At 56.8% G+C, this 25691-nt stretch overlaps 12 protein-coding genes across 12 annotated transcripts; 6 read left to right on the top strand and 6 right to left on the bottom strand.

Annotated features, from left to right (window-relative positions):
* Positions 1–43: 43 nt before the first annotated feature.
* Positions 44–3594, bottom strand: CH63R_04031 (Methionyl-tRNA synthetase; the record flags this gene model as incomplete). The annotated part of the gene is made up of 6 exons (XM_018299006.1): positions 44–980; positions 1041–1152; positions 1636–1655; positions 1806–2035; positions 2088–3349; positions 3411–3594. The coding sequence occupies 6 exons, from the start codon at positions 3592–3594 to the stop codon at positions 44–46; spliced, it is 2745 nt and encodes a 914-aa protein (XP_018160252.1).
* Positions 3595–3923: 329 nt separating this feature from the next.
* CH63R_04032 (Nuclear transport factor 2 domain-containing protein) lies at positions 3924–4492 on the top strand (the record flags this gene model as incomplete). Its single annotated transcript, XM_018299007.1, has 2 exons — positions 3924–3969; positions 4026–4492. 2 exons carry the CDS (start codon positions 3924–3926, stop codon positions 4490–4492), a joined length of 513 nt encoding a protein of 170 aa, XP_018160253.1.
* A 1299-nt stretch (positions 4493–5791) lies between these two features.
* On the bottom strand, positions 5792–6686 carry CH63R_04033 (Prenyltransferase alpha subunit; the record flags this gene model as incomplete). Its single annotated transcript, XM_018299008.1, has 2 exons — positions 5792–6480; positions 6635–6686. 2 exons carry the CDS (start codon positions 6684–6686, stop codon positions 5792–5794), a joined length of 741 nt encoding a protein of 246 aa, XP_018160254.1.
* A 535-nt stretch (positions 6687–7221) lies between these two features.
* On the bottom strand, positions 7222–8790 carry CH63R_04034 (Mevalonate kinase; the record flags this gene model as incomplete). Its single annotated transcript, XM_018299009.1, has 2 exons — positions 7222–8505; positions 8581–8790. 2 exons carry the CDS (start codon positions 8788–8790, stop codon positions 7222–7224), a joined length of 1494 nt encoding a protein of 497 aa, XP_018160255.1.
* A 2154-nt stretch (positions 8791–10944) lies between these two features.
* Positions 10945–11838, top strand: CH63R_04035 (uncharacterized protein; the record flags this gene model as incomplete). Its single annotated transcript, XM_018299010.1, has 3 exons — positions 10945–11079; positions 11228–11321; positions 11387–11838. 3 exons carry the CDS (start codon positions 10945–10947, stop codon positions 11836–11838), a joined length of 681 nt encoding a protein of 226 aa, XP_018160256.1.
* Positions 11839–12710: 872 nt separating this feature from the next.
* CH63R_04036 (uncharacterized protein) lies at positions 12711–13568 on the top strand (the record flags this gene model as incomplete). The annotated part of the gene is made up of 1 exon (XM_018299011.1): positions 12711–13568. The coding sequence occupies one exon, from the start codon at positions 12711–12713 to the stop codon at positions 13566–13568; it is 858 nt and encodes a 285-aa protein (XP_018160257.1).
* A 482-nt stretch (positions 13569–14050) lies between these two features.
* CH63R_04037 (60S ribosomal protein L38) lies at positions 14051–14828 on the bottom strand (the record flags this gene model as incomplete). Its single annotated transcript, XM_018299012.1, has 4 exons — positions 14051–14103; positions 14234–14362; positions 14512–14545; positions 14631–14828. The coding sequence occupies 4 exons, from the start codon at positions 14826–14828 to the stop codon at positions 14051–14053; spliced, it is 414 nt and encodes a 137-aa protein (XP_018160258.1).
* A 477-nt stretch (positions 14829–15305) lies between these two features.
* Positions 15306–15724, top strand: CH63R_04038 (uncharacterized protein; the record flags this gene model as incomplete). The annotated part of the gene is made up of 3 exons (XM_018299013.1): positions 15306–15341; positions 15440–15592; positions 15641–15724. 3 exons carry the CDS (start codon positions 15306–15308, stop codon positions 15722–15724), a joined length of 273 nt encoding a protein of 90 aa, XP_018160259.1.
* Positions 15725–15969: 245 nt separating this feature from the next.
* On the bottom strand, positions 15970–17391 carry CH63R_04039 (Peptidase family M48; the record flags this gene model as incomplete). Its single annotated transcript, XM_018299014.1, has 2 exons — positions 15970–16389; positions 16447–17391. The coding sequence occupies 2 exons, from the start codon at positions 17389–17391 to the stop codon at positions 15970–15972; spliced, it is 1365 nt and encodes a 454-aa protein (XP_018160260.1).
* Positions 17392–17863: 472 nt separating this feature from the next.
* On the top strand, positions 17864–18330 carry CH63R_04040 (Ribosomal protein L34; the record flags this gene model as incomplete). Its single annotated transcript, XM_018299015.1, has 2 exons — positions 17864–17958; positions 18021–18330. The coding sequence occupies 2 exons, from the start codon at positions 17864–17866 to the stop codon at positions 18328–18330; spliced, it is 405 nt and encodes a 134-aa protein (XP_018160261.1).
* A 1198-nt stretch (positions 18331–19528) lies between these two features.
* On the top strand, positions 19529–20798 carry CH63R_04041 (uncharacterized protein; the record flags this gene model as incomplete). The annotated part of the gene is made up of 2 exons (XM_018299016.1): positions 19529–20175; positions 20243–20798. The coding sequence occupies 2 exons, from the start codon at positions 19529–19531 to the stop codon at positions 20796–20798; spliced, it is 1203 nt and encodes a 400-aa protein (XP_018160262.1).
* Positions 20799–21190: 392 nt separating this feature from the next.
* Positions 21191–24085, bottom strand: CH63R_04042 (Beta-glucosidase; the record flags this gene model as incomplete). Its single annotated transcript, XM_018299017.1, has 4 exons — positions 21191–23056; positions 23110–23434; positions 23487–23732; positions 23790–24085. The coding sequence occupies 4 exons, from the start codon at positions 24083–24085 to the stop codon at positions 21191–21193; spliced, it is 2733 nt and encodes a 910-aa protein (XP_018160263.1).
* Positions 24086–25691: the final 1606 nt, after the last annotated feature.

The following is a 25691-nucleotide window of genomic DNA, read 5'->3' on the forward strand; positions in this document are numbered from 1 at the left end:
CACAGAGTGTATTCATCCGACCCGGGTGACTGACTCAACTCACCTAGATGGCAATGCCGAATTTGGCACGGTATCCGTCCAAGATCTCCATGGTGACGTTCGACCCTCCGCAGACGATGAGCACGATGGTCTTCTCCGCCCACTCCTCATCCGATACGCCATGGCCCAGTTGCTTCCGCAGAGTGCCGCTGTACACCGTCGCGATTGTCGCACCGCAGGAAGCCTCGACGGCCAACCGCGCATCGTCGACGAAGCGCACGCAGGCCGTGGCCGCCTCGGCATCGGTCACCGTCACGCTGTGGAAGCCGGGGGTGTCGCGTGCCACCTCCCACGCCTTGGTCGCAACACGCGTGGCGCCAAGCGAGCTCGCGATGGACGTGATACCCGGGAGCGTGACGTGCTCTCCGGCGCGCACGCTGGCGTTGAGGCTGTCGGCCCCGACGGTCTCGACCGCCATCAGCGTCGGCGTAGGCCGGCCGAACCATTCGTTCCGGGCGATGCCCTGCGCAAGGCCGCTGAGCAGGCCGCCACCGCCAACGGAGCACACCACTGCGTTGATGTCGACTTCTTGGGGGGTCTGCAATACCACCTCGTCGATAATGGTGGAGGCGCCGTCCCAGACATGCGGGTGATCAAAGGGCGGCACGTAGACGCCCGCTGGGTCGTTGATTAGCAACTCCTCACGGAGGTAGCGGTCCGCCTGGGCCCAGTTCTCGCCGATCTGGATGCAGTGTGCGCCCAGGAGTCGCAGCTTGGAGATCATGAGGGCGGGCGTTGTCATAGGCACGACAATGGTGGCCTTGCGCTTGAGGGCGATGGCCGAGGTCGCGCACGCGAGGCCGGCGTTGCCGCCGGACGAGCAGTAGAAGTGAGCATCGGCTCCGGGGGCGGACTCGGCGGCGCGGACCATGAAGTTCCCAATGCCGCGGGACTTGAAAGACCCCGACGGCTGGAGGTTCTCGAGCTTAAGGTAGATGTTGCTGGGGTCTGCTTTAGCGCGGTTCTGGCTGTAAGGGGTTAGGGACGCACGCCAGACCTACCATCCTGCTATGCGGGAGAGGGGTGCCGATCGGACGCATGGTGTCTCAATCCATGGCTTATTGGAGTTGAAAGCGAGTGAGCCCATGGTAGAAGGTATTTGCTGGATACTCGCTGTGGACATGTATCAAAAAAGCCTTCCAAGAAGCAGAGTCTTTATATCAGTGTGTCAAGATACTACTTACAAGTTTCCCTAGGACATATTTCCCCCCGAGGAGTTCGAGACTTGTTGGTTAGTGTCAAAAAAGGGCGCAGATGTCAAGTTGTGCAGGGGCTAACAACAGGGGTCAAGCCGGATGGGGTTGGTTGGCCAGTTGGTGCACGAATCCAGTTTGGATGCGCAAACAGCTTTCACGACACTTGCCTACTACAGTCGTAATACCAAGCCGTAACGTAACGTCAAAGGCGCAGTGCGTCATCCAGTTCAGCCCACCCAACGTCTCATGACGGTTAGAAAAGGGGGAACAGAAGACTGATTTTTTTTATTTAAAAAAAAAAATCACCTCGAGAGCGCTTATTCCCTCTGTCTCCTTCCTCTCATTGGCATTGGGCTCTCTCATATTTTTGTCTCTTTGATTTACACGATGATACACTTACTCATACAATCGACGCCAGTCCTGGGAGATTATAGATATACACATGTGTGCCGTCCATATATCATCACGACGAACAACCCCACGCCCCGAGCTCAATTCTCTGCAGGCTGCGGCGGGAAGAGGCTCCCCCACTCCCCGGGCCGTCCCGGATCAGTCAGCGGCGTGCCGTACGTCAGGTCCGCGCCAAATGCCGCGTGCTCAAACCCGCGCCTATCGACCTGAACACCAAGGATGTCCAGCAATGTGCCCATCTTAGCCGGCATGATGGGCTGGAGGAGGATGCCCGCGCAGCGAACGGTCTCCGAGGTGAAGTAGATGATCTCATGCAGTGCGGCCTGGTCTTCGGTCTTCGTTGAATTGGTCAGCTCCCATGGGGCCCTGTCGGAGATGTACTTGTTCGTCTAGTTTTTTCAGTCAGTTCAGCTCATGGGAAATATCGCATGGTTTCCTCACCTCAGCGAGAACGCTGAAAACGCTGCGTATTGCGGCGTTGGGGTCCAGTTCGTCCATGTGCTTCGACATGGTGGCCGCCATCTCGTTGACTAGCGCCTTCAGCGCCTCGCTCTCTGTGAAACTCTGCCCCAAGGATGCGCTATTCTCACCCGCCCATGCCACCGAGTCCCTGACCTTCCACACCTTGCTCCTAGCGACTCGGCTCACTAGGTTGCCCAGGGTTGACTGCAGGTCCTTGTGATACCTCGCCATGACGAACGAGTTCTCGTAGTCGGCATCCTTCTCGATGCCGCCGTCGCGCATCATGAAGTATCGCATTGTGTCCAATCCCCAGCGGTCAATCGCGAAGAACGGGTTCACCACATTGCCCAGCGACTTGGACATCTTCCTCTTTCCCAACGTCCAGTGCGCGTGAGTCAATAACTGTTTCGGCAGCGGCAGGTCCAGCGCCATGAGAAGCGCTGGCCAGTACACGCCGTGGAACCGTACAATGTCTTTGCCGATGACGTGCACGTCCGCGGGCCATCCGCCCTCGTGCTCGCGGCCCGGTTGCCACCCGGGGAAGCCTGCCTTGGTGAGGTAGTTGATGAGCGCATCAACCCATACATAGATGGTCTGCGTCGGGTCGTCGGGCACGCGCACGCCCCAGTCCAGCCTCTGTACCGGCCGCGAGATGGAGAGGTCTTCGAGGTTGTTCGACACCCAGGCGATCACCTCATTCATACGCGTCCTCGGCACGATCCAGTCCGGGTTTGCCGCGTAGAATTCTAACAGCCTCCCCTTCAACGCCGTCATGCGGAAATGGTAGTTCTTCTCCTCTACCCACTCGACCTCGTTCCCGGACTCGATCGAAGCCATCACCGTCCTCCCAGTCTGCGGCACCACCTTTCGCTCGATCTCTTGGGCTGCATAGAAGCACTCGTCGCTGACGCAGTACCATCCCTCATGTTTGGACTCGTAAATGTAGCCCCTCTTCTTCAGAAGGTGCCAGAAGTACTGCACTGCATCTTTGTGGTCCGGGTCCGTCGTACGGATGAAGTGGTCATTATCCATGCCAATCGCCTGCGCCAGGTCCCGGAACTTCTCGGCCGTTGTATCGCAGAACTCCTTGGGTGCCATGCCACCTCGCGCCGCCGCCTGCTGCACCTTGGAGCCGTGCTCGTCGGTACCGGTGCAGAGAACAGCAGGCCGGCCTTTGAGGACTTGCCATCGCTTCAGGACGTCGGCAAGGAGCATCGAGTACATGTGACCGACGTGCGGTGCTGTGATGGTCTCTATCAGCTTCGGTACGAGTCATTGGAATGCGGTTGGAGTTTTGCCTACATGCGTTGACGTAGAAAATCGGCGTCGTCACGTAGTATGGCTTGTCGCTCTTGCTGTCGGAGCTCATGAACCGTTGTCGCCATGTCTGGCCATGGCTGCATGATGGGCAGACCCACGATGGCCGTACCGCCGGCACATAGCGACGGCGGAAAGCCAAAGCTGCGGGAAGCCTCACAGGTCTCATTGGGCTGTGTTTACCGTAGGTAGCTACCGTTGCTGAAGCGGCCACTCGCTACGCGATCTGGTGATGGTGCTTCTCGAAATGTTCTACCCCGTCAAAGACACAGTGCTGATTAATATTGACGATAACGGTATAGAGCTTTATCTATCGAGGATCCCTGGCCGGTGCCCCGCCGAACTTCTGCTCGAGTCCTTCATTCAACAATACGGAAATACCTAGCCAGTTATTACCTACCTCTTTGCAGCAACACAATCAAATAAACAAGAACACCAAGTCTCACCACATCCTCAAGCCTCGCCTTATAACAAAGCCTTAAGAGGCAACCCGGAATCATGTCGCTTCCCTCTCGCGAAACGGAAATGAGAGCGTCTGCCGACGGTACAGCTCCAGGCCATCATTCCCATCCCACCCAACCCCAGACTAACGCATAACAGCGGCCTCAAACTTCGCCGACGCCTACTACGAAGCCCTCAACCGCCGCAAGCTTGCCGGAACCCTTACGAACTTCTACACGACAACCTGCTCCAAATACCCCTCGCAGCCCGACATCTCCGTCAACGGCGCCGTCCTGCAGGGCGGGCCCGACGAGTACGTCGCCCTCCTCGACACCCAAGGCGAGGACGTACGCTACGAGATCGAGTCGCTCGACGCCCACGTCATCAACAACGACTTCTCCCTGGGCTGCCCCGAGCACCTGCTGCGCGGGGACGAGAAGGGTGCCAAGTGCAGCATCGCCGCCCAGGTCACCGGCCGCGTCTTCTACGGCAAGGGCCGCGATGCGCCGGCCAAGACATTCAACGAGGTTTTCGTGCTGGTGCCAAACTGGGACACGTTTGGCAAGAACCCGCCGAGAGGCGCAAGGCGCTGGTTGATCATGAGCCAGAACTTCCGCGCGTTGTAAGGCGTTGACGGGTTGGAGCATGGGAGCAGATTTGACATTGAGAGCGACATCACGGATACTGGGTTTACTTTTACAGAACGAATCGGGAGTTAGGGCTGTCCCCCCCTTTGAGTCTCTCTTTCGGCCAGCTGACCATCAATAGAACTGACTTGGGGGTTTCAGATAGAGACCACGGCTTCGGACAAGGGTTTCGTCCAGCGGCATTAGCATGGCCTTAGGATGATGTACATTCACTCAGCAAAAGAGCGCATCGGAGACTTTGACCAACTCGCTGCATGCTGAGCGTCCCGACCTGAGGACGAGTTAAGATAAGAATAGTCTACAACGCACGGCAATTGCCATTCCGAACTACTCCAGCTGCAGCTTTCTGTACCTCCAGTACCCCGCCCTTATAGGATCCCACTTCTCTGCCAGCCGGTCGAGATACTTGGCCGCCTCGGCCTTCTGCCCCTTCTCCGCAAACACCTCGGCCAGGAAATCCAGCGCATGGCTGCTACGAACTTTCTCCTTCTCATCGCCCTCGCCGACGCCCTCAGCAAACTGCGCGGCGAAAGCCTCGGCCGACTCGAACTTGCGCCCGCCCTTGACCAGCACGCCGCGCAGGTAGTTCCACGCGGCCTGGTTCTGCGGCTCCAGCAGTGTCTTCTCCTCGGCGTACTTAACTTCACGATCAATGATCTCAGCAGGGACCTTGGGGTCGTGCTCCGTCGCGTGCGAACCGTCGGTCGAGGTGGCCGGGTTGTTGAAGACGTGGAAGAAGCGGTGCGACCAGGCCGAGTTGTTGCGCACGTCCTCCTCGATCCAGTTCTGCGTCGACAGCAGCTCCGACAAGTTCCACAGCCCCAGCTTGCGCACTAGGTACTGCCGGTAGCTCCAGACGTGGTAGTTCTTGCTGTCTTCCGCGAGCATGCGCTCTAGGAACTCGGTCTCGGACCGTCCAAAGCGCTTGACATCGTCCGGCGTCGCCTTGATGTCCTCATAGTAGTGGTCCAGGAGGAGCTGGCGATGGTGCCAGATCTGGTAGTTCTTGATGTGCTCGAGTGAGACGGCGTTGAGCCACTCGATCTCATCGACGAGGGGTATGCCAAGGGCCTCGACGATCTTAAAGCGGTACAGCCAGACCGTGTAGTGCGCCGGGTTCATGGAGATGACGTGCTCCGTCAGCCGGAGGCACCGCGGGCTGTACTCCTCGCCCACCATGACGGCACGGAGGTAGCTCATGACTGGGAAAACGCAGGGTGTCAGTGGAAACGAGGTCCCCAACGTGTGCCACTGTCCAAGACACAAAGTAGATGTGAATTATTTACCCTCAGCGTAGTCCTCTGGGTAAGCGATCGTGGCCAGCGCGCCGGTGGGCTCCTCGGCAGGGATGGGTACGACATCATCCCACTCCGGGTCCGTCGCATAGGGGCCCATCTTGTCCCCGTAGAGCTCCTTCCTGATTGCCGACATGTCCCGTCGTCTCTGTGTCTCCTCCTGGATGTCCTCCTTGGTGATCTGCGTGATCTCCCCTGTCGTCGCGTCCTTCACGCTGTCCCGCGCAAACTCCCTCCGCTGGAGAAATCGCCGGTGCAAAATTTCGAGCGCTGTGAGCTGTGCCTGCTTGGCGGCTCGGGTGGCAAACTGCTCGAGCGGGTACTCGCCAATGTCGCGGCCGTTCTTGTCGTTGCCCCAGTCGTAGACGACGGCGGCACCCTTTTCGGTCTTGCGCCTGTCGAGGCGGCGGATCGGCGGGCTCTCACGGTTAACCTGCTTCCAGAACTCGCGCTCGGCCTTGTTGGTGAGGTAGATCTCCTTGTTCGCTACGTGGCGCACCAGAGTTGCGTTGACCCACGACTGTCGTTCGGCAAGTGTAAGGTTGTGCAGGCCACCGGCTGCCTCTCGTTTCCGCTGGTGCGGATTCGTCTGGTAATAACGTTGAGTGGAGCGTTCGTTGATCGTCTTTGGGGGCTCCTGAGCCTGGGCAGTAGGAGACTGTGCTTGTTTGTCTGTGTCGGAGAGCTTAAGTCAGCGTGTGTATGATAGGGTAAGAGAGAGCGAGATGAGGAGAGTAGGTCGGCGGCTTCGGCGTTTGCAGGGCACGCAGGGGTCGAAGGAAGCTTGCACAACCGGCGATGGATGGGATTACTGATATCGACTCACTCTTGCTCTCAGCTTCCTTGGCCTTGGAGCTGATCTTGGGTTTGGCTGGCATGTCTGCGGCTGGCTTGATCGATGGCGGGGTTAAACTGGCGGCGAGGTCTGATCTGGCCGTGGAAAATGTTACGCCCACTTGTCGCCGTACCTACCTACCTTAGGTAGGAGGTACCTTGCCTACCCCACTAGGCACTGAAAGAAAGCCCCTACACAAACAACAACCCAGATATCGCCGAGTCGTTGACCACGGGACAATGCCACGCAAAAATAAGAGAATGTTGCACCTCGCAAGCAGGTATATTTCTGAACAAAAAAACGAAATTACGACAGAAATGAAACCAAAGCATTAGAAAGGGTTGACACCGTAAGGTGTGCTACCGTAAGATGGGCTTCTAAGCTCTTCGCGCCGATTAAATATGATACATAAAACCCTCCCATCACCCCTTAATTCCTGGTCCCTCCGCGCTATTATCATACCGAACGGCAAACACAAAGTAAGAGTCAACAATCATCTTTCCCGATTTTGCACTCTGGCAGAGCCGATAAAGCAGTATGATGTAGAAGCAGATCATGCGAGGCGCTACCGCATTTCATCATCGACTCTCGACTCTCCAGAACTTCCACCCCTCGCGCTCACCTACGCCCCCATGAACGCCGACCAGTTTCTCGACGCCCACGTTGCCGTCGGCATTCAGGAAGCTCTCTTGATCGATTTCCATGCCGCCATCGTTGTCCTCGTCCATTCCATTCTTGAGGACGGCTGGCCAGAGCACGCCAACACCATCACCGCCGAGCGTAGTCTCGAATTTTTCGTAGCCCTCATCCTCTAGCTGGGTCTCCAGCCGTGCGAGCTTTTCCGTGGCGACGTCGGGCTTGAGCAGTGTGATGGAGCAACCGCCGCCGCCAGCGCCGGTCAGCTTTGTCCACCCAATGCCCTCGTGGTCCACCAACTCTCGTACCCGCTCGAGACGCGGGTGCGATACTCCCAAGGAGACTAGCAAACCGTGGTTGATGGTCATCAACTCTCCCACCTTGCGGAGACTTTCCGACTCCTCGTTGTCGAACTTGTCCCCGCCGATAAGCGTGTCTGCGGCAATGGTCACCTTGTCGATGGCATCCAGTATGCTGCCCACAAGCAGGGGATGTGTCTTCTTGAGCGTGCCGACTTTGGCTACTTCAAAGGCTGTCGACTTAGCCTGCTTCGTGTCGACCAGAAGGAGGGGCAGTTCAGGGAAGTCCCAAAGAGGCCGCACCGCAGGGGGCTTGTTGTAATCTGTCCGTTGGAAAACCACAGCCTTGCCCTGCGTTGATACGGTGTTATCTACGCCCGAAGGATTTCCGTGTATGCACATCTCGCAGACAAATGCCCATCTGTTAATTCTCTCCACTTGCAACCGCGCCTCGTCAGGGGGTTGATCCGGGTGTGGGCCCGACAACGTGCGCAGCTGCAGGAGAAGGGCCGCCGCCAAACAAACGGCGATGGAGGCGCTGCTGCCCAGGCCGGCGCCGATGGGGATCGTTGATCGCAGAGTGTAGAGACATCCGGTGAAGGATTGGTGGCCCAGAGAGAGGAAGATGTACAGAAACGCAGAGGCAGAGTTTTGGTGCACTTTGCGCACTTCTTCCGACTTGTGTGGTGATACCTCTGCAAGATGTGGCTGGATGGCTGCGACTAGATCCGGATCAAGTTCCGTCACGAGGTCGTAGTAGTATTTCTTCTTATCGGGACGTTGAAAGGTCTCCCAGGGCAGGTCGTCAATGTTCCATGTGTGTTGCAGGTCGATGTCCGGGAAGCGCAACGAGACCGTTCTCCTCGACTTGGAGAGGGATGTGACGAGGAGGTATGAACGCAGAGAAATGGCAGCGGCGATTGCGGCCTGTTTGTCGCACAAGAGTCAGTCAGTCCATGGGACGAGATGAACGAGGAAAAGGGGCTTTGCGGCCAGCCGTACCTTGCCGTGAACCACGGCGTGTTCTCCAAAGACAATGACCTTGCCAGGCGCGGAGACCATGAAAGCAGGCATCATGGGGCTCGACTGCTTGCGGTCCAACTTGAGACGGGTGGCTAGGTTGCCGTTGCCGTTTACATATGAGGCGGCCGGCACGCCATGTACGGCGACGGTGTCAACGCCGTTCCGCGTTTCTGGAGCGAATACAGCCATGAGGCGCGTCGATCCGAGTGCTATCGGTGAAAGGAACTGGTGGGTGAGGAGAGACACGCCGTGCAGTCGTCAAAGAGGCTTGTTAGAGGCTCGGCGCAGCCTAACCGGTAGGGTCGTCTGAGTCGTCTAGGGGCCGAGTAGGCAGTGATATGAGGGGTCAATTGGTGGGTAGTACCCAGAGCGGAGCGGATCGAGACCGCGGCTGTAGGATGGGGCGTCGTAAAGGCTCGAGAGACTCGGGTGGGCTGTTTGGCGCAAATGGCGGAGAGGGAAGGATGAAGCAGAAAATAAGCAAAAAAGTTGTTGGGGGAGAGAGAGGCCCAGAGGGGGATGCGGGTGTCGATAGCGGCGCGCGAGAGAGAAAGAGGGAAGGAAGGGTGTGGGAGCGCTTTGGCAAATGCGTAATACAGTAATACAAGAAGTTTTATTAGAGGACGAGAAGATGGGACACTGGATTGAGTTAGCCAGTTTAGCTTTCCCAGGTTCCGGGGGGTGGACGGGCAAAGTGGACAACATGGGTGCTGGAGCTCGACATGGACACGGGTCACGGAGTTGGGACCCCCTATCAGCCAGGAAACATGGAGAACAGGACGGATAGCAAGGTGCTCTACGGAGTATGGATACAGCCACAGACTGTTATGGGACGGAAGCACTTACTACAAACTTGGACAGTCGAGGAAGACGAACCTGGAGGTGGTGTAGAAGTCGGTTGGTCCAAGACAAATAGTCAGACAGCGACAGGGATGGAAGGCTTGGAGTGACGAGTACGGGGCACGGAGTACGGAGTAACCTCACCCCCCCTCCTGTGTGCCGGCGGAGGGGAGGTAGGAAAACGTGTTGCGATTGAGACTTGATTCATGTTTGAATGCGGGAGAACGGGGGATGTCAGTCTGGGGCGGGAATGTTGTCTCTCCTCCTCTTGTGTTGGTTGCCCTGCCATGCTGTCTGAGCTCGGTACATAGGTGCCTACCCACCTACCTACCTATGGAAGCCGGGTGGAAATCGCTGTCCTTGGGATGCTGAAGGTCTCGTTGCGACTTAGGGCGAGACGCGATAACAGTCTTGTAATCAATCATCCGAACCTATTAGTAGAAGCACAATGATGTCCTCGGGACAATTGTTCCACGCCAGCTTCTCTCCGCGTTACTCGAGTACCCCGGCAGGATACCTTGCTGCAGCAGGGCGCGTGACGAGCCATGATGTTGCCTAGTCATCGTCCACCAGACCATGCCCCTCGTGAAGTCTGTACGGACAGTTTTTATTTATTTAAAAGTATGTCAATCGTGCCAATGCACAGTTGAAAGCTAACACCAGATACGCACTGTCGGGCCTGTCAGGAACTGGCCACCATCTAACATAGCTTGTACCTTGCCTTGCTCTCCTTCCACGTCTCCCTATTGGCGGTTACAGCTTCTCCCCTGATGGTAGTCCCGGTCCGGTGGGCATTCTCCCGGCAAACACCGGCCGGGTTTGGCAGGGGTTGCTGCAGGTGAAAGGGCGGCCGACCGATGATGGAAAAGCAGCTCTAGCCTCTGGGATATGCCATTACTGTGAGCCATGACAGTGCTAATGACGGAGGAAGATGACTCGGACAGCTAAGGGACGCGAGCCACTGACAGCGCCACTGACAGCGCCACTGTCGAGCCTGCCGCCATCGCGCCTCGAGATTCGTCGTTTCCCACATCAAGCTGAACGCAAGTGACGAGATTGAATGCTGACCGGCTGGCTGCGCGCTGCCGCGTTTCCGCTTCGCAAGACCGACGATTGCGCGTTACGGCAGGATTTCGTACGGTCATAGTTTGACGCACTATTTACCCACCTAACTGGCGCAGCGAACGGTGCTACCATAGCCTGACTCAAGCCGCAATTGGGTGGCTGTCATCGCGGTGAGCTGCTGCGTGGCTTCGAGCTTACGACGGCAGCTATGGAAGCCGGCCAGGGCCAAGTACAGGTAGTACACTCATCCGATCATGAGCTTTCTATCGTCGTTAGCGCCTCGTACGTACCTACCTAGCCATTGGTGCAGCCGAGTGCCGTTTCGTCTGATACCTCGAGCCGGGAGTGTCTGTGTGTCACTGGTCTCAGACTCTTGGTGGCCTGCTCCCACATGGTAAACATATGACCAATGACTTGTGGCCCAACACAGGCAGTCCGATGCGACCAACAACCCCGACTCCGGTCTCCAACTGGAGCAAATCTCCTGCGCCTTTTGATGCGGACGACGACAGGAACGGTTGCACAAGTCCGGTTGGCCTCCGATTCGCATGCGGAAGCAAACGACTTGAGGCGGTGAGGCATCACGATGTTGAGAATGCCGAAGGTTGGGGGAGGGGGATGGCCGCTGGGCGACGCAGAATGCCGTCACATGGCCTCTGCTTGTCTCGAATGGAGAGACACTCACTACCTTGGGTTAGTATTACTTCTACGACCTGTCTAGGTAGGAAAACTCCGCCGTGTCTCCAAAGACGAGCGCCGTTTCGCACCGCCGCAAGCCCGTAACATGGCGCTGAAGAAACCGGCTTGGCTCTTATGTCCAAGGCCAAGCCGATTGATTGTTTGCCCAGCCCGATGAGTCTCTTTCTGATGTTCAGTGAAGCTCTCACCAAGGAACGCAACGGCCATGCCCTGGAACGTCACGGTGTCCGCCAGCCCGATGAACGAACCGACATTAGCAAACGACAGCTGTTGCCGGCAGGCAGTCATTGCCGGCGTCCAGGATTAGATGCGGGACGGAACCCACGGAAATTGGCTTATCGATACCTTGCCGCACCTCACCTCACCGAGCGGCGAGACGAGATCCTCAGCTCGACGATTGAGGCGCAGACCGCGCAGTGCGTTTGCGGGTCGATCGCCTTACCTCTGCCTGTCTTGCCCAAGCCTTGGATCGCCGAGGACGACGCCCAGAGACAAGCAAACACTTGGCAGGACAACGTTCCAAGTGCTCGTGGCCGAGCCTCATCGGATTGCCCTGACACCATGTTCCACGATTATGGCCGAGCGCTCGTTCGTGAATGCACCCCCTTCCCCCCAGGTCGTTGGCGACGGTGACGGATTGTCTCTGACCCGAGTCCAGAGCCCGAGAGCTTGTACGGACAGTGGAGTCTAGTCCACCCAATGGACCAAAGGATAACGCAACAGTTGGCTCTCTCCCGCGAAGAAGCGCGGCTTTGCCAGATTCTAGGACATGGCCGAGATAGCTTGAGCCATTTGTTCCTGGAGGTTCCCCCCCCCTTCCCTTTTTATTCCTCTTTTTCGGGGTTTTGAAGACGCCGACTCCTTATGTGAGGCGATTTACGTTTGCCTGCCAGCCGGCCAGTGATCTGCGGCTTTGCACCTGAGGGCCGCAGGGTGGTCCATGGTCTAGTCGCTGAATAAGGAAGGGTTTGAGGGGGAGCTCAAGCTTGCTTGGGCTCTCCGAATGGAAAAGCAGAGAGCAATGCGTATCAGCTCTAGGCTGTCACACAGAATGGAGCTTATTGCTATGCAACCGCCCTTCTGCTCCTACACTAGCTTCAGGTCGTCGAGTCTGTGCCGCACTCTGACGGGCGACAACGTCACGAGTTTGGGTGCCGCGACGTGTTGACCGGTACGGCACGCCTTTGTTGCCCCGCCAGGTGGACTTGCGCTCCATAATCCCTCTCAGATACCCCTACATCTGGCTCGAGTAAACAGAAAACATCCAGCCTTCAGCACGCCGCAATATTCTTTCCGAGACATCGTCCCAAGCAGAGCAGGTCACTTCCCTGTCCTTGGTTCTCTCGGGCTCAAAAGTACCCCAATTATTCCCCAGCCCACACCGAACCCCGCGCAGAGAGCTTCCCAACCCCGCGATCCCCGGAGTTCCCGACATCGTTTTGCTTTCGAGTCGCTAGTCACGATACCCCTTTCTCCACGACGCCCGCCAAGCCGCAGCTCGCAAGATGGCCGTAACGGAGTTCGCCCTCATCCAGTTCAAGGAGCCGCTGACCGAGGAGTTCAAGGAGCTCATGGACTACTGCCAGACGGTCCAGGACACCTGGGTGCTGCGCCAGAAGCCGGGCCTCCCGCCGACCCGGATAGACCGCGGCACCGCCATCCTCCAGCAGGTCGAGGACCCGAGCGTGATCCTACTGGCGGCGCAGTGGGACTCGCCACAGGCGCACGGCGAATGGATCGCCTCGCCCGAGAACCAGAACGTCATGGCCAAGCTGACGCCGCACATCCACGTCGAAGGCCCCCGGAGTGTCTTGTTCTTTCACATTGATGCGCCCATCTTTGCGAAGCCCGTCACCCAGGCGGGCGCGGCTGATGGTGAGCCTGCGGGCCGTGACGCCACGCCGGAGGCGGCGAATGAGGCAGATGCCGACGGAAAGCTGGCGGGCGCAGAGCTGGATTCGCAGTCAAAGGGCAAGCAGCCAGAGGCTGTCGCGGAGGCACCAGAGGGAGAGAGCAGAGCCGAGGGGAAGAAGAAGACGGAGGACGAACCCCCCTCGCTACTGACGGCGCCAGTGCTCAGCGTCGGGCGCTTCGGCGTCCGGTCCGAGAAAAAAGACGAGTTCATCAGCAAGTACGCTGCGGCCAAGTGGGTCGTTGAGGAAGCCTCAAAGCCGTACCCCGTCCGCGGTGGGTGGCGGATCGAAAAGGCGGCCGAGGACCTCGAGGAGTTTGTCATGTACTGCGGGTGGTCGACGGTCGAGCAGCATAAGGCGATCGCGGAGCACGAGGGGTTCAAGGAGTGGGCAGGCATCCAGGAATTCGTAACGGGGACTGACATCTGGCATTACCAGCGCATCATGTAGGTAGGGTCTGCTGCCGAAGCATTTAGCCCAGATGGACTAGAGGATGTCAAGACTGACTGGCGAATCTGGAGCATGGTCGACAGGAGGGTGCCTCTTACAGCAAAACAGGGAAGTAAAGTACGTAGGACACCAATGCGACATTTGCTGCGTTTGCAACTTGTCTTTTAATTATTGTTCAATGGTTTCTTCATTGGCGAAATGTCTGACTACCTAGGTGAGGGTAGGTAGACAAGTCCATCTCAATCCGCAGTTTGGCTAGGTAATCCCTCAACGCCATACGTGTGTCTCGTGAACGGATCTTCCATCACTCTCTTCCGAGAGGACAGACACAACACGTCACTTCATTTTCCCCGAGGACCGGCCGGCCCAATAGTTCCCACAAAACCATTCCATTGACCTCATGAAGACGGGCCTACTGATGACCTCCTATTCCTCCATCGAAGCGATTTTGACAAGTTTTCGATTTCCAGGTCGGGAAGTGCTTATGCGGACTTGCCCTTGGGGTTCTTCTTGGCGACGTCCTTGATCTGGAGCTCTGATGAGTTTGGGGCGTGGTTAGCATCATTGGCTGCGGTGGGGAAGGGCACCGCTTTCTCTCTCTTTATCGCTCCCCAAGCATTTGCCGTGAGGGGCCAAAGGGGCGGTTTGACGAGGGGCCAACGTACGAGGGGGAAGGGACTGCTTGAGCTTCTCGGCCTTGTCGGAGTCCTTGAGGACGAGGGTGTACAGGTGGCGCTGGCAGCGGACCTTGAACTTGATCTGGGCGTTCTTGTTGCTGCGCTTGATGCGAGCGGCTACGACGAGAAACGTTAGGAAAAACTGCTCCTTCCAAAATTCCAATCATCCAGAGGCTCGGATACGTTTCAATCCTGGGTTTCCGCAACCGGGATCGAATCGTGTCGAGTTTTCTGTTGGTGGTGGGGGTTTAGGGGTTTTTGCATACAGGAAGCGTCCTTTCTCCGGGCAATCTCAATGAACTACCATCAACGAACCCAACTGTTAGCCAACTCTGTCCCTTCAAATTACGACGGACAGCACTTCTCCACTGGAAGCAAAACATACCTGCTTGATATCACCGATTTCGCGAGGCATCTTGGCGGTATTTGAGGGGGATTTGGCGACGGCGGGAGGGGAGTCTTGTCTGGTCGGATGGAGGGATTGTCTTTGCGTGGTTTTGGATTTGGAGGGCAAAAATGATTTTGTGGGATGGACCCCTGGCGAGAGAGAGCGCTCGCTCGCCCGCAAAGATGCACGGACCATGACTTGCCGCAGTTCTGGACTCGGGTTGCATATGTCGAGTCGACCTTATCTTATCGGGGCCTTGGACTCAATAAGGTAGACACCGAAGCCGACATGGGAGTACGTACTGGGTGCGCCGTCCATGGTTCCCCACGACTCCTGCCACAGGCTGTAACAAGCTGCAGCATACCTTGCAGGCCCCGAGTGGCAGCGAGACGTCACTGTGGCACGCGTCAGCTCTTATGCGAGAGAGGAGTGGCGCGCATGGAATAGTAAACGACCACCCTCGAATGTACCTAGGCGCTTGGGTGGGTTGACGACGCTTTCAACTCAAAAAACACGGGTTGCGAACACGGTTGCCATTAACACTGCAACGTGTGTTTTCGCCCAGTTCAAATCGTATATAGCTACTAGCAGAGGAATCCGAGGACTGCTTCTAGTCGTCACGTCACAAAAGGCAAACAACCGCACCACCATAGCCACGGCTCACTAGACAAAATGCCCACGCCACTAGACAATGCCATGAAATCCAGGGTCAGCTTTCCTCGCTCGGTCCTTGGTTGACGAATTGCTAACGGCCTAAACAGAGTGCAGTTCTTGGTGCGTACACTAACCCGACCATTCCTCGTGAGTCCGGCGCTCATTGTGTCGCAGCATTCGGCGGGCTGGTGACGGCCGTAGCTGTCTGGGCCATATACGGCGGAGACATGTTCCCTGCTGGCCCGGACCCGACAGGCGCCCCAGAAGATTGGACCAGAGAGGAGATGAGGAGATGGTTGGCCGCGGTATGTGGTTTTTCGGTCCAGATGGGTGTTTGCTCACACGTTTCACAGAGAAACCTGTTCCCTCACGACAATGACACACGAGAGGAGCTTCTGGCACGAGTTTTGGCCAATATGAGAGCTCCGAGGCGGTAGGAATGTTTCACTGGCGGCTCAATAGAAGGGAACTTGATGATTGCAACGCGGCGGAACTAGTATTGACATTCAATTCTTCAAAGATGTATCACTTCTGGCCCTGGTTCGTGAGGATGCCTACCACCACCTGACTTTATACAGGTGGATAAGTATCGTACAAATAAAAACAAGCTTTAAAAACTCGGAGCATTTGCCTCTCCCGGTTGTTATCGGTGCATATGCTTCTTCATGATTCATCTAGCCTCTTACAGCTCATCCCTTCCCGAGGCCTTTCCGACCGTCGGCTCATCCGTTGTGACCTTGCTGGTAGACTTCCAGTTAAGGGCGTTGAGGCGCTCGGACAGATGAGGGTGAGAGAAGTGGTAGGTCGCGTACATCCAGTCGGCATCCATAGAGCTGAGGTTCTGGATCTGGAGCTTGAGGAGCGACCGAGCCAGCTCAGCAGAGTAGCCGAGCTTCTGGGCGAAGGCGTCAGCCTGGAACTCGTACTTGCGGCTCAGGACGTTCATGAGCAGCTTCACAACAGTGTCCATGGGCGAAAGTGCGTCAGAGAAGAGGATGAAGCCGATGATGATCGGGTGTTCCGTAAGGAAACCAAAGTCGGCGTACAGCGACTGGTTGCTGATGAAGACGGAGAAAAGAGCGAAGATGTAGAGGAAATGGGCCTGCATGTGTTAGCCGGATGATGGCACGTAAGTGACCACAAGGAAGGAGGGGGGTACCTGAGAGATACCGAAGAGACGGGTGGTGTGGCCGAGGCTCCAGTGACCGAGCTCATGGGCGAGGACGGCGACAACCTCCTGTGTCTCGCTCTTCTCAATGAGGGTGTCATAGATGACAATGTGCTTCTTCCAAGGGAGACCAAAGAAGTAGGCATTGCTGTGGGCGCTGCGCTTGCTTCCGTCGATAACGTAGAGTTCGTGAAGGGGGAAGTTCAAGCTCTTGGCGAGGCTCTCGACGCCGTTCTTCAACTCGCCCTCTTCCAAGGGTGACAGCTTGTTGAACAGCGGCAGGATGGCGACCGGGTAGATGGTGATCATGAAGACTTGGAGGCCAGCGGCGAACGCCCAAAGGTAGAAGAAGAACTGGTTACCCGTCTTCTTGACAATGGAGAGGAAACCGGCGAGGATTGGGGGCGCAAGGACGAAGGCGAGGAGCTGGGACTTGATCATGTCGGTGATGAAGAGCTTGGGCGTCTGCTTGTTGAAGCCGAACTTCTCCTCGAGCACAAAGGTCTGGTAGATGGAGCCGGGTAGCGAGAGGACCTGTTGGATCATAATGAAGGCGAGGACAAAGACTATGGACTGGGATATCTCGCCGGTGAAGCGTGCCGGCGCAAAGTTCAGCAGCAGGTTACCAGACCAGGACCATAGCTTGGGGAGGACGTCGAACTGGATGAAGGCGATGTTCTGGATCTGACCCCAGAGACCGTTGATGAAACCGAACTCAGCTTTGGCGCGACCGTAGGCCTGAGACTTGTCGAAAACCTCCTGCGAGACTTCCTGTTCGAGGACTTTGGGCGGCTTGGTGTTCTTGAGGACCTGGTACTGGCGGAGGGAGAGCAGACTCTCAAAAACGAACTGGCCGACAGAGAAGCCGAGTATGAGACGCTTCCATGGGAAGAGAGGTCGGTCCAAGAACCGCGCGAGACGTTGAAGGAAATCCATATTGGCCTCACTTTGCTTCTTCTTCGGATTCCGGAGGGGGTTGCAAAGGAGGGACAGGAATGGAAGGATGTTTGATTGAGGAAACAGGGTCAGGCTCCGGACCTTGTCGCTCGCAAGCTGACATTCAGACCCAGCAGCAGCAACTTAGCTCAGGCAAGCTGTCCACAGTGAACCGACGACCAAGTGGGGCTACCCGCGCTGCAATCGGGGCATTGCGGCAGCCGGCAGCGCCGACGATTGGCTGTAGTGCACCCAGCTTGCCCCAACTTTAATTGGCTGAAACACTCGCCTCATGCAATGTCTCCCGTAGAGAAACGCCCCGTCCGAGGTAGAACCCCCTTTTGTGCATGAGCGGCGGGAACTCCCGTCAGACTGCAAGAAAGTCTGCCGCAAAATCTCAAGCTTGGTGATCGGGACCAGCGAGTGAGAGCTCCACGCAGCCCCTGACAACGACCATACGACTGCCGCGAAGATGATGCGCCAACCCATTACAAGCCTGGCGAGGGCCTTCCTCTCTCGCCCAACCATCCAGCCCGCCCGCGCCGTGGTCCAGGCGCTCTCGCAAAGGTGAAGCTCGATCAGAAGGTCACTGAACCCAACATATCAGCCAGCTAACAATTGGCCATCAGGACGTTCTCCTCTCTCCCCTCGCTGCGTCCCTCAATCACACCACTCACTTCCGCCTTTCGTCGCCCGAATGCTACGCCCTTCACGCCCTCAATGGTCGATGCCGCCGACGTTGTTCCGACGAGCGCCATCACGGAGCACCCTGCCCTGGGCGCCATGCAGATCCGCTGCGGTCCCCGTAACACGATGAACCGGAACACCCGTTTGATCCAGAAGCGGAGACATGGCTTCCTTTCGCGCATGAACAGCAAGGACGGCCGCAAGATTATTGCACGAAGACGGGCGAAGGGACGCAAGAAGTTGGGTGTTTGAGTGGATGATGTTCGGGAAGGGTAGCGACAACGAACAAGACTCATGGAGGATAGCGAGGACGAAACAATGAGCGGTTCGCCTTGTTCCAGGATTGGGCTTTGAGCAAGCCGGAGGCGGTGAACGTTCTTCGGTTTGAATGACTGGGTCGGGTATAGTCAGAAGACTTAAGCATCAGGACCTCCAGAGAAGCAGTGTTCAACATGTATCAATATGAAGTCAAATGTACAACAACTCAATCGCAAGCTGCTTCAAGACCTGTGCCGACAGCTACACTCGGCGAAACAGAGTGGGGATGTTGGAAGATAAGGAACTCGTTTGCAACACGCTGCGGAGGCTCGACTTAGGCGTAGCGCCCTTGGATTCGGGGGTGAGAAGTAGTGGATGTGCCACAAGGCCTCCTTGTTGATGGTCGGTGTATGCGTTGTACTGGCGAGATTACAAGTAACTTACGATGCTTCTCAAGGGAATTGTATGCTTTCCGGGATGTCTAGAGAAACCCTGGAATACTCACTCATCTTGTTCTTTTTCAATGAGCCAACTGCATGGCAAAGGGTGTCAAAAGGTGCACGGTAGTATGCCCTCGCGCTCAGGACCGCGAGTGCCTCGCTTCATATGCTACCAATTCTCTTGTTTTGTATATCAAATGGCATTTTTTCCCCTTCCCAAATGCCCAGCTTTCATCACCACTGCCTACGCGTAGGCTATCAGATGAGAAGACGAACCATGCGCGTGCAGGGATCAGTAAGGAACCATCGTGCTGATACGTCTTGCAACCTCCACCTCCCCCCTTTTCTTGCCTACCGCCGTCTCAGGGGCTCCCAACCGAGGGACAACAAACATATAAGTTCATCAGCGCATAGCAAGCCTCAGAAGCTTTGAGGCTTAACATCATCTCTGACGGCAACAGCCAGCTATAGCAATGGGAGGTGGCGGCTAGCGTCAAAGTCACAGGATTGGCACTGGGATCCACGGCCAAACCCCATTTCGGCTTGTGAGGAGAGGGAGCTCAACGCGTTCCGCACGAGAAAAAGCAATTGGCCCAAAGCTGGACTGGCTGCGCGTCGCCAACGTCAGAGTTGTGGCAGTGACGACAGAATAACCTCCCCTCTCCCGCGGACATTGAGGAGGGAGCCTTTAAATTACGGTGTTGCCCGTCTTCTGGCGTCTTTTGCTTTCTTCTTTGCCACTGTGTATCCTAATGCCTCCCAAGAAACGTTCCAATGCCAATGAGGCCGGCGAGGCCTCGGGCACGGCTAAGAAGACCAAAACTACGGCCTCCGGCGCCTCCGCTGCCGCCAACGAATCCCGATGGTCCACCAAAAGCAAGCGCTGGTCGGCCGTGTCGGCGTCCCGCAACGCAGATGATGACTACAAGAAGGCCATGGAAGACATTGAGTACGCCTACACGTACACCTGCAGGTGCCCTTTGGGAACCAAAGGCGGAGACCCGGATGACGAGGACGAGGACGAGGAAGACGATTATGACGACGAGGAAGACGACGATGATGAGGGCGACGAAGGCGAGAAGCAGCCCAAGGCCAAATGCGACGGCGGCAAGACCTGTCTCTGCATGAAGCCTGCGGCAGAGCACCCTGACGCGCCCTTTGTCATCACGAACGCCGGCTATCGCAAGCTCATGAACCAGCAGGTCCACTGCCAGGTCCGCGACCCGGACAACTTCGACATGTACACCTACAATGACCACTACGCCTACGGCATCCTGCAGGTCATCCAGAACCTCGTCCTCGACTACGAGGAGGCCAAGGAGAACTGGAGGGAGCAGTGGGTCATCTGCGAGGCCATAGCGCCGTTCATTTGGTTCCTCTCCGGCGGCGACTTTGCCATGTAAGTCTTCTCCGTGTATATGCGATGAGCGTTGGCGTGGCTCTTTGGCTAACTTGTTACCGACCAGGGCCGATGATGGCGAGTTGTGCCGCCAGACCGCCCGTCTCATTGGCAACCTTTTTCTCGCCACGCTCGCGCGCCTCGAACGCGAGGGCGCCCTGGCCCCGGACTCGGAGGTGAAGGACCTCGGTATAGTCATGGCGGGCATGCTCAAGGTCGCCTCTGCCTTCCGCGGCTCCTCTCTCTTCGAGGGCGAGACGCGCATCAAGAAGTCCAAGAAGCGGCCATTCCCGTTTGTCGCGGAGACGTTTGACAACTACGTCGCCGCCTACGCCAAGAAGCACGGCATCACACTGCGCGGCGTCCCCAAACTCAAGGGCCTGTTGGAGGGGGTGGACGATGATGTCGAGCTGCCCACCGTGGAACAGCACGGCGAGGATCCTTGGGGCTGGGCGGCGGCATTTTCCGAGTACAAGACGGGGACGACGGTCGGCGGGGACGGCCTCGACATCACATCTTGGACGAGTGCGGAGCGGAAGAAGCACGCCTTCAACAAGAAGGATCCGCTGGGGAAGAAAGAGCTTGATGCCATCAAGAAAGGGCTTGTTATGATGCTCGGGTAGAGCGCGTACTCCTCATTGTTTGAAGTGTATCTCAAGCATGCCTGCGAAGCTAGCCACGCCGTTGTTGAAGCGCAGGATATCGACTACATGATTAGGCGACGTGTTTCATCAAGAGTGTAGGTTGGATTGGATATCTACTGTTTTCTATTCGACTGTGTATTGATAACCTACAGCCCAGATACTCACTTTCTTTCCAGGAAACCCTTGGTTTCCTCATCTTGTTGTATTCCTCAATCCACTGTTTTTATAGCACCCATTTGTTTGTTCCTCAAAGCAGTAGTTACTTACTGGAACATGCGCAGACGATCAGACCAATGGCTAACTCAGCGACCCAACTACAGCCGACATTCATCCATGAAGAAGTGATCACTCCAATTATTATCATGCAGAAATCAAACGGGGCTCTCGAGGCCTTCCTCACAGTCCCCAGAGTCCGTGTAACACGCCAAAAACAACTTGTCACTGGCCTCCCCAACCCAGATCTTGTACCTCCCCGTCGGGTTCGGCACGACCCAGTTCTGACTGACCACGTCCCAAACGCTCACGTCCCGCCTCGTCAACTCCAGCGTCACCGTGGCACTCTCTCCAGGCGCTAGATTCTTCGTCTTCTCAAAGTCACGCAGCTGGATCACGGGGGTTTCGGGGCCGCCGTCCGGGAACTGCACATACGCCTGTGCTGAAGCTTTGCCCGAGTGCTCGGTGCCCGTGTTAGTCACCTTGACTGAGACGGTGAAGACCACGTCGAAGAGAGCCGGGTTTCCTCCCTGGGCGCCGCCGGCGGGGCGGCCGGGCTTCTGGGTCGTGCTGTAACCCGCCGGGTACGGGTAGGTCTTTGTCTTGGAGGCTGCGACGGCGTCCTTGGCCTCGGACTCGGTGCACCAGGAGTAAATGTACCTGAAGATCTTGTTGAAACCGGCCGGCGCTACGCCCTCGGTCCAGTCGGGAATAGGCGCGCTGTACTCGAGGATGCCTTGCTTGGCTGGGCGGGCTGGTGGCGAAGCGGTTAGGGGCGTTACGGAGCTGATGGTCGCCTCAGAGAAGGAGAAGTCGGTATAGCTCAGTCCGTGGCCAAAGGCGAAGCGAGGCTTGATATTGTTCTTGTGGAGGTACCTGTAGTCGATGTACAGACCCTCCGAGAAGGTGTCTTGTGGCTGGCCAAGAGAGCCGCCGACCAACTGGGTGACGGACGCAGGCAGGTCGGATTCCTTCTTGGTCATGCTGTACGGAAGGTGGCCAGAGGGGGATGCGTTACCAAAGACAATATTGGCAAGAGACTCGCCGGCCTCCTGGCCGGGCAGGTGAGCCACGAGGACTGATTTGACGCTGGGGAGGTCGATCCATTCGTCTACGAGGATCGGACCAACCGTGTGGATGACGACCACGACGCTTTGATATTTGGCGGCAGCGTCCTTGACGAGCTTGTTGCCGTTATGCCAGGCATTGAGGCCGGAGGAGCTGCGGTCTCCGTTGTTGCCTTCTACCGTGTACTGGTTCTCGCCAGAGTCAGAAGTGATGAAGACGAACGCTACATCATCCGCCGTGGGGGCCGGGACCGATGGGAAAGAGTCGCTGTTGTAGTACACGACGTTACCGGCCCTCTTCTTGAAGGCAGTAAGCGGGTCGTCCAAATATTCATAGTCAACCGTTCCAGAGCCCCATCCAATTCCGAGCAGGCCCTTGTTGCAGGCTCTATCGGCACAGGCATTGGGCCCGTCCGGGTTTGTCTGGGCGTGGGTACCGAAGATCTTGATGGGCGCCGAGGTCGTGATGGGCAGAAGGCTGCCATTGTTCTTGAGAAGGGTGATGGCCTCCTGCGCAACCTGTCTGGCGACGAGGTGGTGGTCGTCCTGGACCTTGACAAACTCATTGACGACGCCGCTCGGGGAGAAGGGCCATGCCCCAGGGTAAAAGTCCCCTACTCTGTTACGGGTTCCTGTAGCCCAGTTGGTTGATGGGAAGCCCTCATCTTGTCCCATCTGGTACCACGTTGCCAGAACTCTGGTGGCCATGTCGTTGATGCGGTCCACAGGGACAGATCCGTTCAGTACGGCTCTAGTGAGATCGTACATCCAGTAGCTGTAGCCAGTCAGTGGCACCTGCTGGTCGCCCGGAGCGTTGAAGTCGAGGCCAGCGAGGGCAGAGCCAACGCCAGACATGTGAGACAACCAGTCGCTCATGACAAACCCTTGGAAACCGAGTTCATCCTTTAGGATGCCGTTGATCAAGTAGCTGTTCTGGCTACAAGCCGAACCGTTGACCTTTGATCTAAACGTCAGTCAAATGTTTTTTTGGATGAGACGGAGTTACATACCGCGTTGTAAGCCGTCATGACGGAACCTACGCCTTCACGCACACCGTCTGCGAAAGGCCAGAGGTACAGTTCATGGAGCGTTCGGTCATCTACTCGGTCAGTAGCCGAATCTCTGACTCTTCGATAAAGGGGAGGGGCCTCACCGATGTTGGCGCTGTAGCCCTGCTGCAGAGGGTTGTACATGCGAAACATCTCCTGCTCGTTGCCCACGAGGTGCTTGATCGTGGCGATGACGCCCTGCTCCTGGACGCCTTTGATGGTCAACGCAGCAGCCTTACCCTGCAACACGGGGTCGGACCCGAAGCCCTCCCAGTTTCGACCGCCCCTTACATCCGGTTAGCATCGTGTCTGCAGTGCTTTGGAAACCATAGATTTACCTAGGCTTTCTACCGATGGGTCCCACGCTCGGTCCCAGATAGACGTTGGCGCCTTTGCCCCGGAACTCCTTGCCCATAGCAACAGCCCTGGCGTAGATCAAGTCCTTGTCAAATGTGGCGCCCGTGGTGATGCCGGATGGAAACACGGTAACGTTGTCGGCTTGGCGGACGCCGGTTGCCGAGTCGGCAAGGCATAGCTGAGGGAAACCGACGCGGAGGGCGCTGCCGGAGTTTCCAACGCAACGGCTTGGTCAAGTTAGCACGTATTGGTGAAATGGTCAAGCAGGACGTACCCTAAAGAACATTAGCAGGTTGAAGCGCATCATACGACAGAGAATAGTCCTACCCATAAAGATGCCGGTCCCGGAAGTGATATTCGTCTTCTCAGCTAGTGTCATCCTATCGACAACTTCCTTGGCTCTCCTGTAACTGTCGGACCAGTCCGATGCCCAGCCGCCGTAGGGCGCCGGGTAGTACGGAGCGGCCACAAATCCGGGAGGCACATCGGATCTGGCATTTATCACCGCTCCATCGCAAAGGGAAGCTTGGCTGGCTAGAAGGGTTACGGCGAGAAATTTGAGCGAGAGTGTGCTTGCCATGGTATCGATGAGTCTCTGACACTTCTTAGAGCAGCATACGAGGCAGGACTGCGCCTGAGAAGACGTATTATGATGGCGCAATGTTTTTTTGCAGACGAGCGAACAACAACTGACTTGCAGACGTGGTAAACCACCACAAGCTTATATACAGGACGCGGGGCTAGTCCATCGTCGATACCACCCTTCTCATTATCGCTTCGCAGCCGAAGCACTGGCTCGAGTCCAAGTGGCTTCATGTATGAGAGGCCAGTGACGACATGAGTTCTCTGCTTGGCAGATCCACGAGCTATAGTAGCTGCAAGGGTATGCTTAGAGACAGCTGGTAAAACGTTGTATCGGTAGCAACCGAACGAGTCCGTAAACTTGGGAGGGTGCAATATTGCAACATGTCAGGGCTGAGAGCTGATCCTGCTGAGTAGTTGGGCTGTCTCGTTCGGGCCCATGCCTGCCAAAGCTGGGTGGAGGTCACAGCCAAAGGCGGGGGAATGTCAAGCCGTCCACGACAAAATCGACACCACGAGCGCACTATGAATATATCTTATGCGGCGCCGAATCGGGCCAGAGACCGAAACTGCTACGACTGCCTCATTTCAGGCGGGAGTTGGGATGTGAAAGCTTGGAACTGGGTGGTTAAGCGACGGCATTTGTGTGCCTCCCCGGAGAAAGTGACAGCCGGATGTGCTGGAGGGCAGAGAGTTGAGGAAATGTGTGGGTATCACAAGATTAAGCTGTGGAGGAGCTCCACGACCGAGGCCCAAAGGGTCGACAAGACGGGCGCGATAACCGTAAATGTCGACAGGTCCGATAACAGGTGGGGGAGGGAGCCTGAAGGATCATGGGTGCGAAGAGTTCCCAAGTCCACTTGTCATGTGCGTGACTGGTGAATGGTGGGACCGCGTGACCAAAAGTTCATGACTAGGCCCGAAAGGAGTCCAAACTGAGAACTCCCATCCGGCTCGGCTCCGATGCGGGGAAGAGCTGCCAAATGGCATCAGGCGGGCGTTGCAGTGCGCGTATGGTGGCCAACTTTCTTGATTGCGTGCATAAAGCGTGCATGTGGATGGTGCCTTGACGATGGAGGAAGACTCGAAAGAGCTGCCCTTGTGATGCCCCAAGGGACGTCCTCCAAGCTGACGAGGTCGGATCTCAAGCTCTCTCGAGATTAGGATGACCACGAGCGCAGTGCCCCAGGCGGCCGGAACTCCCAACTCGGACCAGCAGCGGGGGTGCAAGACAGGGAACAGGGGGACAGTGCAGATCAGATTCCGGCTGTTGACTGCCACAGCTGCATGGAAAACCGGGAACTGGATGCCGTAAGAACCGTGAGAACCGAAATACCAGGGGACACCAGGAGAAGTTGCGCAGGATGATGACGGCGGCGACAATCAGAGCAGCGGCAGATGATAAGCTGAGGACGATGGTTGACGGACTGAGTTAGGGTGCGTGTAGCTGAGGGCGATGGTGATGGCGATGACTTGCTGGGTGAGTGGGGAGGGAGTGAGAAGTGAGTAATGAGCGCTTCATCGAGACTGAAAGAGGGTAAGCCGTGGACGTGACTAATCTGCCTTAACTTTTGCTTTCGCACCTGCACGTCTTCTAGAATATC

This window comes from Colletotrichum higginsianum, chromosome 3 (assembly GCF_001672515.1).
Source record: "Colletotrichum higginsianum IMI 349063 chromosome 3, whole genome shotgun sequence".
In the NCBI taxonomy this organism is placed as follows: domain Eukaryota; kingdom Fungi; phylum Ascomycota; class Sordariomycetes; order Glomerellales; family Glomerellaceae; genus Colletotrichum; species Colletotrichum higginsianum.